At 44.4% G+C, this 14754-nt stretch overlaps 1 protein-coding gene across 1 annotated transcript; it reads left to right on the top strand.

Moving 5' to 3' along the window:
• Positions 1 to 204: 204 nt before the first annotated feature.
• On the top strand, positions 205 to 13073 carry ATP6V0E1 (ATPase H+ transporting V0 subunit e1). Its single transcript, XM_040406323.1, has 4 exons — positions 205 to 398; positions 4989 to 5036; positions 10374 to 10486; positions 12821 to 13073. The coding sequence occupies exons 1-3, from the start codon at positions 295 to 297 to the stop codon at positions 10465 to 10467; spliced, it is 246 nt and encodes an 81-aa protein (XP_040262257.1). The 5' UTR covers positions 205 to 294; the 3' UTR covers positions 10468 to 10486; positions 12821 to 13073.
• The last annotated feature ends 1681 nt before the right edge of the window (positions 13074 to 14754 follow it).

Below are 14754 nucleotides of genomic sequence, written 5' to 3'. Positions count from 1 at the left end.
CCAGTTCTACTTCTACTGTACCCAAAACACAGGACAGACCTTGAAAATTCACCGCAGTCGCCATTTTGATGCCTTTTATTTTTGGTCTCCGGAAAAATGTCTACGTAGAGTTTGTCCTCTAGCGTTTAGTGCCCTCTGGGGCTCGTGTTACATTCCAGAGGCGTGGGCGGGGAGGAGCATGCGCTGCTTGTCACATGACGGTGCTAGGTGTAGTCACATGACTCTGCCAGTCTCCGAACAGTGTCTGGAGCTGCGGAGTTTTCAGCTGGTCGTCGTGAGTCCTGACGTGACAACATGGCCTACCCCGGGCTCCTCGTCCCTATAATCGTCATGACTGTGTTCTGGGGCATTGTGGGCGCTGTGCTGCCGTGGTTCGTCCCCAAAGGACCAAATCGAGGGTGAGTGTGCACTGCAGTGTGAGAAGTGGTCAGAGACTTCTGGAGTCCTCTGTTTCCAAAAACTGAGGAAGCCATCAGTATTTGCATGGTTTCAACTGGGAAATTGAATAGTAAAGAGTCAGAAAGCCAGCTCAATATCGAATAGAGCAGCAAACTTAATGTATACCCCTGGTAATCTGCCAGTCTGATGGGGGTTGTAGTTATCAGGGAGTGCTGTGCCACAACTTCCTCATATCCCTTCTTCTGAGCAATTTACAAGCCCTTATGAGTCAGAGGTTCCTAGAATGAGGGGTTAATCACAGGCACCAGGAGATTTAAAAATGCAGCATGTGCCCACATGACTCCCACCACAGATTGGCACCCCTAGACCCTTTACCAATCTTACAATATATTTGGATGTTGCAATTGCATTTTTACAGTGAATTAGCAGTTTTAGTGAGTTAGCTGCAGAAACGCAGCAGTTTGTAGTTCTCAGGTCAAAACCGCACCCAAGGCAGATGAAAAAGGCAGAAGTTATACCCCTCAGTTCACACCACCTCCTGTCCAGCGCGGCCACTCCAATCCTCCCAGCTTCACGTGACATGCCTGTATGCCACACGTCGCTGGACTCGCTGCCATGTACTGTTGAGGTAAGCACTTGGTCATGTGCGGCAGGGAGGACTGGAGTGGAGGGGTTTGCATTAAGGTGTCTTCACACACCGCAGATTTTGTTGCAGAAAATTTTCCAGGACGGAAAAAAACGTTTCCATTCATTTGATGGAGGCACCATTCAGGTAGATGGAACAGATTTTTCAGTCACAGAAAAGTTTTTGAAATGAAATCTGCCATGTGTGAATGCACCCTTAAAGTGGTATTCCAAGATTCCTAACCTACCTGACAACAGGTTCCAAAGGAGTAAAAATGGCAAACGGGGCTTTTAAATCCTGCAATTTTCCTGTCTGTGCCGTGTCCACCTGCTCTGCTGTGACCTGTTTTCTATGTGGCCACACTGCCAACCTCCGTGGCAGCGGTCAGTATGGCTAAATAATGATTTGGAGCCTGCCAGCAGGTATGTTATGAGTGTTGTAAAAGGCCATTCCTTGCTTTTCTTTTAAAAGGTGCCTTATAGGAGTATTCCTACCTCAGACTAGATATTCCATAATTGTCTAATATATATGGGTCTCACCTCTGGAAGAAACCCTGATGTCTAGAGCTTCCAGGTAATGAATACATGGAAGGGTGGCTGTGGATATACCCTACACTAGGTATACCGCAGTATATAGGTTTTTTCCTATCACCCTCTTAGGCCCTGCACTAGGTATACCGCAGTATATAGGTTTTTCCTATCGCCCTCTTAGGCCCTGCACTAGGTATACCGCACTATATAGGTTTTTTCCTATCACCCTCTTAGGCCCTGCACTAGGTATACCGCAGTATATAGGTTTTTCCTATCGCCCTCTTAGGCCCTGCACTAGGTATACCGCACTATATAGGTTTTTTCCTATCACCCTCTTAGGCCCTACACTAGGTATACCGCAGTATATAGGTTTTTCCTATCGCCCTCTTAGGCCCTACACTAGGTATACCGCAGTATACAGGTTTTTTTCCTATCACCCTCTTAGGCCCTATACTAGGTATACCGCAGTATATAGGTTTTTCCTATCACCCTCTTAGGCCCTACACTAGGTATACCGCACTATATAGGTTTTTCCTATCACCCTCTTAGGCCCTACACTAGGTATACCGCAGTATATAGGTTTTTCCTATCACCCTCTTAGGCCCTACCCTAGGTATACCGCAGTATATAGGTTTTTTCCTATCACCCTCTTAGGCCCTACACTAGGTATACCGCAGTATATAGGTTTTTTCCTATCACCCTCTTAGGCCCTACACTAGGTATACCGCAGTATATAGGTTTTTCCTATCACCCTCTTAGGCCCTACACTAGGTATACCGCAGTATATAGGTTTTTCCTATCACCCTCTTAGGCCCTGCACTAGGTATACCGCAGTATATAGGTTTTTCCTATCTCTTGATGTTTTCATGGCGGTGGTGTCCTGCTCTCGATGCCTGTAAGAAGAACACACTACTAGATCACCTGGGGCTCATCTTCTTCATAAAGCAGTGTACACATCAGTGCTACAGCGGGGCCTAGTTTGTAGTGTAAACTTCCACCTCCCATACCTGTTTAGTCAAAGGCGAGACCAGATATGTCTAGATGTCTCCAGTAGGAAGGAGACCTATACTGTATACAGATAAGAAATCTCAATTATACGGAATAGAAAAATAGGCTGCAGATATTTTCTTGTTTACCCCTTAAATGCCCTGGATTGTCCTTGGGATACATTCTAAGGTATCATGCCACGGTAATAAGCACAGCAAAAATATTTATTCCACAAAGTCTTTTTGGGAATGTTATTTAGTTCTTTACAGTAGCGGTCAATGCAGAGAGAGTGGAATTTCTGGTATAGTTTGATCTGTGTGCAGAAGAGCTGATCAGCGGGGGTCAGATAGCGATGGCTTATCCTGATGATAGGTCATCAGGTTATGATGTTCATTACACCTTGCAGCTATTAAACAAGGTGTTATCCTGATTTTCCAGACCCTTAGTCCAGCTTCACACAAGTGTATTCAGTCCAGGAAACACGCGGCTCAGCGTGAAGGCTGTGTTCCCCGGACTGAACGGTGCTCCTCTGACTCACAGGATCATAGTGGTGTATGATGATGTGAGTTCATGTCTGAATGCAGGGCTATTGAACTCCTAGAATACTGTGTATACGGTACAGAAACTCCGTGGTCAGGCAGGTATAAATCATTATGATACTGCCAGTTCGGTCAGACGAGCAGTGTTCAGTCCAGACACCAGGTGTGGAGAACATGCTAGATTCTTCTTCAATCTGGGATCAGACCAAAGTCAAGACACCTCAATACACATTAGATGGCTGGCCAGCCATTCCGATGCTCCTCTGTGTATGGCCACAGTTAAAGGGGTTCTCCAGGCTTTTAATATTGATGACCTATCCTCAGGAGAGGTCATCAATATTAAAGGGAGTCTTTCACCTAAACTGACCATTATAGAACACTAACCCCATGATCTGCATTATAGTCCCCATATTGGAATGCTACTTACCGTATAGCTGTCCGACGCTTATTTTTGCAAAAAAAAACACACTTATATTCAATATGTAAATTAGGTTCTGAAGATGCCCAGGCCTCTCGTCGCTTTTCATATGAAACCCCTCCCCTTTCGCCCCTCTGGCCCTCCCTAGGTTCTTCAGAAATCCAGCGCCGTTCACAAGATTCACATCGCCTGCGCACTTCATTCCCTATTATGGGCAGAGGCACAAGGCCGGCTAGATGTACGGGCCGGCACATGTGCATTAAACGCTCTTGTGCCTCTGCCCATAATAGGGAATGAAGTGCGCAGGCGATGTGAATCTTGTGAACGGCGCTGGATTTCTGAAGAACCTAGGGCGGGCCAGAGGGGTGAAAGGGGAGAGGTTTCATATGAAAAGCGACGAGAGGCCTGGGCACCTTCAGAACCTAATTAACATTGAATAAAAGTTTTAGTGTTTTTTTTTGCGAAAATAAGCATCGGACAGCTATATGGTAAGTAGCATTCCAATATGGGGACTATAATGCAGATCATGGGGTTAGTGTTCTATAATGGTCAGTTTAGGTGAAAGACTCCCTTTAAAAGTCCAGGGAACCCCTTTAAGCTGCTAATCTGCCATATTTGTGCAGATGAGTTCCTTTATTCCTTCCTCTCTATATGGTCTTTCTTAGGGGTGCAGAGGTACAGTAGGACAGTGTCACCTGCAGTAACCAGAATCTATTCAGGAGCAGCCTGTGGGGAACTATTCATTAGAGAGTTTGAAATACTCCATGGTGAATGGGCAGGAGTACTCTAGTACTTTTATGTGAAGTTCTGCTGTAGGGTGAAGGGCCGAGCTGCCAAAAAAGGAGCGTCAATGCCCCCTTAGTGCCTCCCCACAGAGTAAGAATGCCCTTTCAGTGCCATCTAACAATAGTGATGTCCCTTAGTGCCCTTCAGACAATATGATATTCCCTTTAGTCACCCTACAGAGTCTGATGCCCCCTAAGTTCCCCCTCACAGCAGAGTGATCCCTTGGTGCCCCCTACAGTGCCCCTAGTGCCTCCCCACACAGCATGATGCCCCTAAGTGCCCCCTCTCAGTTGGATGATCCCTATATGTGCCCTCCCACACAGAATGAAGCCCCATTAAATGCCCTCAGAACAAAGTGATGTTCTCAAAGTGCCCCCCTAATCACACAGTATGATGTTCCCCTCATAGAGTGATACCCCCTTAAAGGGGTTTTCTGGTTTATAACGATTTAGTGGCTCCCTCACAGGGTTATGTTCCCTGATAGCCCCCTCCCCCCGAGTTGGGCCTTCAGTGTAAATACTCACGACCCCTTGTTCCCCCAGCGAACCGAGTGGAGCACGCCTGTTCAGCTCTGCGCTGTTCTGTCTGTGGCTCAAGGAAACGCGTAACTAGCCTAATTCTTTGTTTATAAGGATGTTTTATCATCATGAAAATGGTCTTCATTTTAATTTCCGAGCCTTGTGTGTCATGTATGTCTTTTCCAGGGTCATCAATACAATGCTGGCGACGTGTGCGGTCTGCTGCTACTTGTTGTGAGTATAAACAGCGGTGTTTAGTGTGCAGTGACTTTGATACGCCCTTGTCTGTCTACTGTTCAGCCCTGGAAGATCTCGAGTATAAAACCTCCTGACATGACTGCCGTAGTAAATAACTGTATTCCACATTAATCACCATTCTGGAACATCTATTTATATACGCCTTTCCTCTATTATTCCTGCTAGAAGTAATGAACTGTCCACCTCCTATCTCAAGAGCGGTGCCCTGTCTTATATTATATAGAATCTATTGTATCACATTGACAGCATTTTTTTTGTGTAACTCTATAGATTCCTGGTCTCACAGGGCCACACAGCCTTCTAAATTGTATAATATTGTGCAATCTATCCAGAACGGGACCTCACACTGACGCACGCCGCGAGTTCCTCGCATTTAACTCGTTGCTTTGTGTCTGGCCTAAAAGTTGGGTTTACATGATCCGAGGAGCAGACGATTATTCCTCCTGACAGCTGGCTGGAGGCGAAGCGTTTTCTTTTACATGCAGCGATCACCTCCACAGTACGAGGACAAGGGATGGCTATTGCGACCCTCATACAGCAGCATTATTTCTGGACAGCAGATCCCTGTCTTAGACTGCACGATCTGCTATCCGAAAATGATAATCTAGGTGCCTGCAAGAACGACAGGCTCACCCAATGAACCAGTGTTTTACTAATTAACCAGGTGATTGGCCGCCCCTTTAGGGCTCATGCACACGGTCGTTGGCATTTTTCTGGTTCGCAAATTGCAGATCCGCAAAAGACCAATACCGGCCGTGTGTGTGTTCCGCATTTTGCGGAGTGAACCGTGCCGCTCTCCGTAAAACTGCCAAGAATAGGGTATAGTCTATTTTTTTGCGGGGCCATGGAATGGACATACGGATGTGGATGCTGTCCACATCTTTTGCAGCCCCATTGAAGTGGGGGAAGTTGGTTGGGTCCACATCCAACCAATAAGAAATATGCTTGTGTGCACGAGCCCTTAGATGGGCAGGTTATTGGGAACGAGTGTCTGTAGGAACGTTCATCCCCAATAATCTGCCTGATAGTCGGCTCTGTAGACCCGCTGTAAGACACTTTTGTGAGATGGCTTTGATGGGGTGATTGTGTTTACAAGGTTGGTTCTTCTGGAGCTTTCTCGGGAACGTCCTCTGTGAAGGCCTGCAGGAAGGCACTTGATTTTTCTAACCTTCTAAATAAAGGTTAATTGTAATAATGAAACCCATAATATACTTGATAACATCTCTGCAGCTTCTGGTGTAGGTGGAAAGGTTCTCTGCCCATGATAAAAAGCAGGCCAGCAGGTTGTCATGAGATGAATGTAGACCAGACTCCTGGCCGGCTCCCAGTTTCCACCACACAAGCTCTGGCTGAAGGTTCGCATTAACCCCTACTTGTTTCTGGCTTTGTCTAGCAAGTCCATGTTTTACACCACAAAGAACTGGTCTTTATTGGGAACGTTGTGTGACCTGATTTATTGCCAGTGTACACTGTACACGTCAATCCCACGTAAGAATGTAGACCTTCTAGTGTATTAGGCTGCGTTCACATGTGGAGGATTTTTTGCTCACCTTGAACATCCAGTGCAAGTAAATGAATATGAATATTCAACATGCTTCATAATCCCCCATGGAGCAGCCGTAGGTTAGCCTCAGTGATTGACTATGAGGGTAATCTTCATACGGATCCGCCGCCACATCTGCAGCGGAACTCGGTCCACATTTCTGCAATGGATTCTCACTATGAGCATAGCCTTAAATGTAAAAATGGTTGGAAATGACATTGTGATTTGCAGGGAGGAACAGTAGCCCTGTGCTGTGGCATGAAACCACTGGTCCCAGCATGCCAGTATAAATACTGTAGTCCCATTTGGTAGGAGCACTGTATTACTAGTATCCAGGTAGAATCTGGTTGTCCTTGGTGACTTTTCTATATTGCAAAATGTTGATGTCTACTGTCATAGCTTGGCCCAGTTCCACACAGCATGGGAGCAGGGGATGTATGAGGCAGAATTAGGGAGCTTTATCTTTCAGGGTCTAGAACCCTGGGGAAAGCAGTAATGGTTGGAAAACTGACTGTCACCCAACTTTCCCAGAAACAGATATAGGTAGGAAAGGACTTGGGCCTCTTTTACACAAGCAATATGTATTGTGTCAGGATCTGTTCAGGGAAAAAAACGATGTTCAATCAGTTTTTTTTTTTTTCTGCGATTTGTATTTAGTGTGTCAGTTTTTTTTTTTCTGCACGGATGCAATCAGTTTTTCACGCGTGTGAAGAAAAACAGAAGAATAATGATCTATATCCGCTAGTAACCATCCCTGAAAAACGTATTGCATCTGGCTGCCTGCCTTTACTTCTATGGAGCCAGAGCTGCGTGAAAGACGCCCAATGTAGAACATGCTGCGACTTTCTCCTAAACGCAGAGATGATGCCTGAAAAACGTATGTACTCAGAACCAGTGAAATAACTGGGTCGGGATTTAGTCTGGATGCTATACGTTCACTACACACCACATCTGGATGGAAAATTTGCTGGTGTGAAAAAGGTCTTAGGGTCCATTCACACGTCCGCAAATGGGTTCGCATCCGTTCCGCAATATCGGGAACGGGTGCAGACCCATTCATTCTCAATGGGGCAGGAATGGATGTGGAGAGCACACTGTCATTTCCGGAGAACATGTCCTATTTTTGCGGACTAGAATAGGCAGTTCTATGTGGGGTGCTGCAATACACTACGGACATTTAAATGGACCCTTAATAGAATATTAAAAACTCACTAAGCATAACCCAAAGACCTAATAGATATTTTTTTTGTAGTATATACCTGGCTTGGCTTTGCGTCATCCTTCGTTGACTAGGGGCCACATATTGTAACCCACAGCAATGTTAGTACTCATCTAGTAAATGTCAGTATGTGGCTCTATAGACTGACGATTACTATAGTTACATGCGTGTTCATGGAAGATCTGAACTGTATAGTTATGCATCAAGCCTCTTCTAATTTAAAGGGGGAGTCCAGCCAGAAATAGATGCATGTAAGAATATCACACTGCTGGGTTTCTATTTTCCTGCAGCCCTAAACACACATGGACCAGATGAAGGTCCCTCAACCCAGCCCTGACCACGTATTGCGGTCACATATGGGAGTGATGGCCATACGTGCCTGCAGCCTGGTCCACAGAAGTCTATCTTAGTTATCTAGACGGCTAAGCCTACTACTCCCTTAGGCTAGGTTTCCACATTCAGGTTTTTTGATCCAGTTTTTGTATCCAAAGCCAGCAGTAGCTTCAAAACAAGGAGAAGATTTAGGGGGACATCTATTAAGACCATAGTATTACACGTTGGTCTTAATCTGTCCCCTGCTGGCATCAGATGCGACACAATTATTAAGAAGTGCATGCCCCTTAAATAGTGGTAGTGTATCTGTGCACCAAAATGGCAGTCTACACCAGCTAGGAGGCCGTTATAGATGCCCTGTTTAACCTAGACCAGTTACCAGATGTGGCAGGCTAGCTCCACTTGGCACACTTTTTTTCGAAAAGTCGCAAGAAGGGCTCCAAAACCCCCAAAAGTCCCAAACATTTGCCCAACTATGATGTGTGCCAAACTTTGTGACTTTCTGGCTAAACAGGGGAAAATAAATGTCCCCCTTAGTCTTTCTACTATATGTATCCTCCATTTATGATCATTTCTCTGCTTTGACTTTAGAAACTGCATCCAAAAACCTAAAGATGGAAACCCAGTCTTAGGCCTCTTGCACACGACCGTATGGCTTTTTCATTATTTTGCGATCCGCAAAAAGAGGCCTTAGACTTCATGCATGTATGGCCATTTCTCCAGCCTGGAGATGAGCTATGCTTTCATACTACTCATGTTAATCCTTGCCTCCACTACACAACTGTTCCTCACCATCTATCTTGGATTTTTGCAACCAATTAAGAAGAGCCAGTGTGGGCAGGGAAGTGGGTGGTGGAGGCAACAGGGCAAGTACCCCTTGTGACCGCCCTACATTTTTGGCCCTCCACATGCCTTTAACACCATATTTTGATCAAACCACCATTGATTTGAAGGGACATTTACTTGCAATGTTTAGTTGGATGTCTGCTGATGTCTCCCTGAGGTATTGGTTTGGGTCTGAGATGGAAGAAACGAGTGTGTAGCCCGGCAGACTGGAGGGAACCTGCAGTGATTTCAGCAGGATGATTCGGCTGTATTGGAGGAATCGCACATCATGCATTTCTTTCCCGGATATGTAGGGAATTGCGCCTCCGGTTTGGATGTCCCATGGGTTAATGTATTGTGTTAATCCAAGAAATAAATGTTTGTTCCCTTATGAAGCCTAGCAGTGACATGACTATATGTATAAGGTTCAGGCACATCGGTAGTCCCCTTCATGTTACATACATTGCCATCACAAAAAGGAAAAGCCGTAATCTCTGCGGTGAAGTGAACCAAGGGATCCATCTCGAGGAGCTGCTGGAATTTCTGGGGCAGCGTTACATAACCACGCTCTTTCCTACAGCTCTGCAATCTCTGCCTAGCTCGCTCAGTTTTTTTTTTTTTTCCTAAACCCTGCAATGCAACAAAATAAGGCTGGAAAGTGCGGTGTATGAGCCCCATGAGGATGCCGCTCTGACAACATTAGCAGTTGACTTTTCAGATGCTGAGTAACTAAATGCACAGCGCAGCGGATGATCAGTTCAATGGCGTGACGTACCCTCTTGTCATGTACATGATGTAAGAAATGCGCCATAGCGTAGATCCTCTTTCATGCTTTTTTGTCTCTGATGCTTTTACATTGATATATACCGTGTAGTACTTTATATAGGAGGGGTTAGCCCAAATCCGTAACACATTTTACAAGGGGATTGCAATCCTTGGAAGGCCCTATGCATGCTGCTCAGGTCACCATAAACAGCAGCTGGTTCTGCTGAAGGATTTGTAGAGCAATGGAAAAGGCTGGACACTTCCATGAACGCTTACTGGTACCAGTCTGGGATTCATTTTCAAAGAGTTCTAGATTATTTCCCGCTCTCTGTGTTCCTACAGTGACTTGACAGCCGCGTGTGTCATTATGGTAAAGGATACCTGCAAACTAAGGCTGGGTTCACATCGCATTTTTACCATCCATTTATCGTATACAAAAAAAACGTATACGTTAATAGATGCTTCTGACTGCTGACATACTGTGGCATCTGTCACCATAGAGTTCCATTGTAAAAAAAAATTGGGTTTTCTGCAAATCTGTATCTTTCCTGTAGGTTTCCAGCACTATAGATTTGGTTGCTTGATATCTGGTCATGATCTAATGCGTCTCATGTGTTCTCACATACAGCTGGCTCATTGCAATTCTGTCCCAGTTAAATCCTTTATTTGGACCTCAGCTAAACTCTGAAGTGATCTATTACCTGAAAAACCATTGGCCTTAAACCAGTTTGCCTTATCCAGGTAAGATATGAAAGTGATTTCATAGAACATGTAATAGTGGAGGTGGCAGATTGCAGGCTTCTAGTTCCTCTCATTTTCAACCACATTGGGGCGGATTTACTAATACTGTCCAAGGCCTCATTCACACGTTCCGCATGTGGACCCATTCACGTGGACGCAAAAAAATCCGGAAGCACGCCGATGTCGTGCTTGTGCTGTCCACATCTATGGGGCCATGCTGCAAATTATACAACATGTCCTATTCTTGTCCATTTTGCAGACAAGAATAGGCATTTTGACAATGGAGCCCGCAAAAAATACAGGATGCATGCAGCCAGTATCGGCAATTTGCAAGACTGATAAAGCCTCATTTTTAGACACCCCATTGTGTTAGATAAGGTGAATGCATGAAATACTGGCTACCAATTCACCAGGGACTTTTCGCTTTGGGGCTCATGCACATGACCGCGCCATGTTTTGCGCATCCGCAAAACACGGAAGCCACCCGTGTGTGTTCCGCAATCTGCAAAATGGAACGGGTTGCCCATAATAGGAATGCCTATTCTTGTCTGCAAAACGGACAAGAATAGAACATGTCTGGATCTTTTGCAGCCCTACTGAAGTGAATCGGTCTGCATCTGAGCCGAAAAAATGCGTCTCAGATACGGAACCAAACCACGTTTGTGTACATGAGCCCTTAGGCTGTGTTCAATAAGGCAGATTAATTGCAGAAATTTCTGCAGTATCTGGATCTGATTCTTACAAACACCATTCAGATGAATGGGACAGAGTTTTTGCAATTTCAGAAATCTGTTACATGTGAACATAGCCTTAAAGGCTCTAGAAATGGCAAGGTTATATAATAGGTCAGTTTACCAAACCACTACCTCTGATGTAAAGCTCCATTTTACCTCCTAAAATCGTATCTCTGCAAGGATGTTTAAAGGGAATCGTTCACCTCCGACAAGCCCTATTATCTACAATAATACATGTTTAGAACATCTGCCAGTGACTCTGGATCAGTAATTTGTATGTCAATACTCCACCATTCCCCTGCTATGCCTCCCACAAACCAGCCATGGCATGCATAGAGAGGACTTCTCCTGGAGTCCCCTCCGTTGTGTGCGTGTGCGTGCACAGGGGTGCTCTCAATGTATTTCATGGCAGGTTTGCTGGGAGAATCGAATTGACATACAAATTAGGCCTTGTTCACGCGTCAGTTTTTTGATCAGTTATTTCCCTCAGATATTGTGAGCCAAAACCAGGTGCTGGTGAAAACCACAGAACAGGTACAGATCTTTCCATTACACCTTATCTCTGAGTAGGCTTCACTACTGGTTTTGGCTCCCAATAACTGATGGAAATAACTGACATGTGAACATGGCCTTACTGATCTGGAGTCAGCGGCAGGTGTTCTGTACTTGTATTTTTTGGAAATATTAGAACCTGCCGGAGGTGACAGGCTCCCTTTTAATTCTTCAAGGTAGCCTTATCAGTTGTCACTTATATTTTCCAGAGTCAAATGTAACTAAGAAATTGTGGTTTAGGATTACCATAAGAACAATCAAAACTTACTTTTAATGGTGAATATTTGATTTTAGTTTAAGAAGTTTTATTGATTAACAAAATAAATATAGTCCAGAATCATGTATGATTGTGACTGGGATAAAGCCCTTCGCAGAGGGCAGAAATATCTGATGGTGGGGGGTCTGATACCCGGCACTCCTGTTGATCAGGTGTTTGAAGAGGAGGCAGTGCTCCATGCCGAAGCTGCTTCCTCTTCATAAGGCCTCTTTCACACGGCCGTTTTTTTTTTCCGTTTTGCGGTCCGTATACGGAACCATTGATTTCAATGGTTCCGCAAAAAAAACGGAATGTACTCCGTATGCATTCTGTTTCCGTATTTCCGTTTTTCCGTTCCGTTTTAACATAGAACATGTCCTATATTTGGCCGCAAATCACGTTCCGTGGCTCCATTAAAGTCTATAGGTCCGCAAAAAAACGGAATGCATACGGAAGTGTATCCGTTCCGTCTTTTGCGGATCCATCTATTGAAAATGTTATGCCCAGCCCAATTTTTTCTATGAAATTACTGTATTTGCCATACGGAAAAACGAAACGGAAACAAAAAACGGAACAACGGATCAGTTTAAAACGGACCGCAAAACACTGAAAAAGCCATACGGTCGTGTGAAAGAGGCCTTACACTGCCCCTCCGCTCAGCGGTGCAGTGTAATTACAAGTACTCGCTTCAGTCACTTCAGCAGAGTGAAGGGAGACTATGTTCTATTAATTTCTGTTTGTTTCAGTATCACTGATTTCTAATTGTCTGTTTTATTCTCCCTTGTTTTCCAGGACAATAACCAGATGAAGACTTGCCTTAATGTTTTCCAGTACCTTAAATGCCTTAATACTTGTATTACTTGAGTTTTCTCAGCTGTTAATGCAATCCTAATACTTGGACACCATGTTGCCTTTCTTCACTCTAAATATCCACATTGTACTCCATGAGTCACATTTTATTTGGGACCCTAAGTCTAGTAATTCTGTTAAAGTGTATCTGACTGATTATAAACCACATTCCAAAAATCAATAGTACAAATGAAGATGAGAAACACTGTAGTGTGTGTGTGTGTGTGTGTGTGTGTGTGTGTAATATATTACACATACATACACACACACACTCTCTCTCTCCCAGCCCCCCCGTGTCCCACATTGAATTCACTGCTATAACCCATCGCCAGAGAAGAGAAGAGAACTATCATCTTCATGGAGAGATTGGGGTATATGTCTCTATAGCAGTATAGGTAGAGAAGAAGAGGAGGAGTGAGCTGCAGGAGGGAGGCAGAGAAGCACACAGATGCTGATGAAGGTTCTAGTACGTTTTCTACGTCACCTCAGTGCTGGATTCACAGCAACATTGCTCAGTACTGCTGCATAATGGCCTCCATTACTGCTGCTTTTTCTGAGTTTCTGTGACCTCCCCTCTCTCTGTCATCAAGCAATGGGGACTTTTTTATATTTTATATATTTTATAAATTATTGGACACGAATACAGGAAAAAAAATGTGTTTGCTGTCTTTCTCTTTAGTACTCGGTGATCTCCTCTTATGTGTGTCCTATTTTCTTAATATTTTCAACAAAGTACATACTGTTCCTGGTCCTTATCACCACAGCTCACTGTGTGCCCTTTTAATCAGGCTCTTGGAACTCGTGTTTTTTAGAAGAATAAAAAAAATAGTTGTATGGAAATTTCTGTATGTTCTACATTGAATGTCATTATCTGTTTGAGTGGTGTATTATACTAAATCTTTAAAAATAGTAGTTTTTATTATAAAATCATAGGTTTAAAAAAGAGAACCTAAAAGGGAATTGCCACATGCTGCGTTAGAGTATCATGCGCTGTGCTGGTGCTGTGCAGCCACTAACAGTTACAGACCCACTGAACAAGGCAGTCTTCATTAGTTTAATTAGAGCCTGCTGCAGCCCCTTTTGGCTGCGATGTACTCGAACGCAGGACGGTGATACCACTGCTCTCTGTGTTCGTCCACCAAATGCATCATCTGGCATACAGTACATCAAGCTTGCAGTCGGGCAGGAACTCGCAGCATTCTAAGTCATTATGATGCTTTGAGCTCCTGTCAGGAGCAGTGTTCAGTCAGGGAAATGCAGCCATTACACGGACCATGTTACAAAAAGATACAAAATAGGGCTCTTGCGACTTTGTGACCTTATTTGCAGTTATTTACAGTTTTAAAAAGTGGGCGAGAGTAGGTGTAGTTAGCTATGTTAACCCCTATCCCAACTGCCCACTGGTTATATACTTCTTATCTGCACATGCCCCGTGCAGATAGCATGTGTATATACACATGCAGGCAGCGCTTCAATCCCAGCGCTGGGATTAAAGCTCCTGCAATCTAGCAGGAGCAGGTCGAGTCCTGGCTGTGAGAAACCTGTGGGACCCTGAAGTGAAGACCCTATGGAGACCCTGATCAGCTCTGCCTCTGTGTAATGCCCCCCCACAGGGGGCTGTTTTTCCCTGTAACTGAGGATCCTGTGGATTCCCTAGTTAAAGTGGAAACAGTGCAAGAAAAATTTTAAAAAATTGTCCTCCAGAGGTGTCTTAATGATTTATTAGACGAAAAATTACCTAGACATTCGGGCCTTTTTTTTTATTTTTTATTTTTGGCCTGGTCATGAAAGGGTTAATTAGTTTCACTTCAGTTATCACTGCAACTTTTTTTGGTCACAAAGTCACTCCAGCTGACCTAGCATTTCTAGACAAAAGT

This window comes from Bufo bufo, chromosome 1 (assembly GCF_905171765.1).
Source record: "Bufo bufo chromosome 1, aBufBuf1.1, whole genome shotgun sequence".
NCBI lineage: Eukaryota > Metazoa > Chordata > Amphibia > Anura > Bufonidae > Bufo > Bufo bufo.
This window is presented reverse-complemented; position numbering and strand designations above follow the sequence as displayed.

Bases quoted from the DNA above. Each gene is read 5' to 3' on its own strand.
- ATP6V0E1 (XM_040406323.1), top strand. From the start codon at position 295: ATGGCCTACCCCGGGCTCCTCGTCCCTATAATCGTCATGACTGTGTTC. The intron at 399-4,988 runs GTGAGTGTGCAC...TGTCTTTTCCAG, and splicing joins CCCAAAGGACCAAATCGAGG to GGTCATCAATACAATGCTGG. The intron at 5,037-10,373 runs GTGAGTATAAAC...TCTCACATACAG, and splicing joins GCGGTCTGCTGCTACTTGTT to CTGGCTCATTGCAATTCTGT.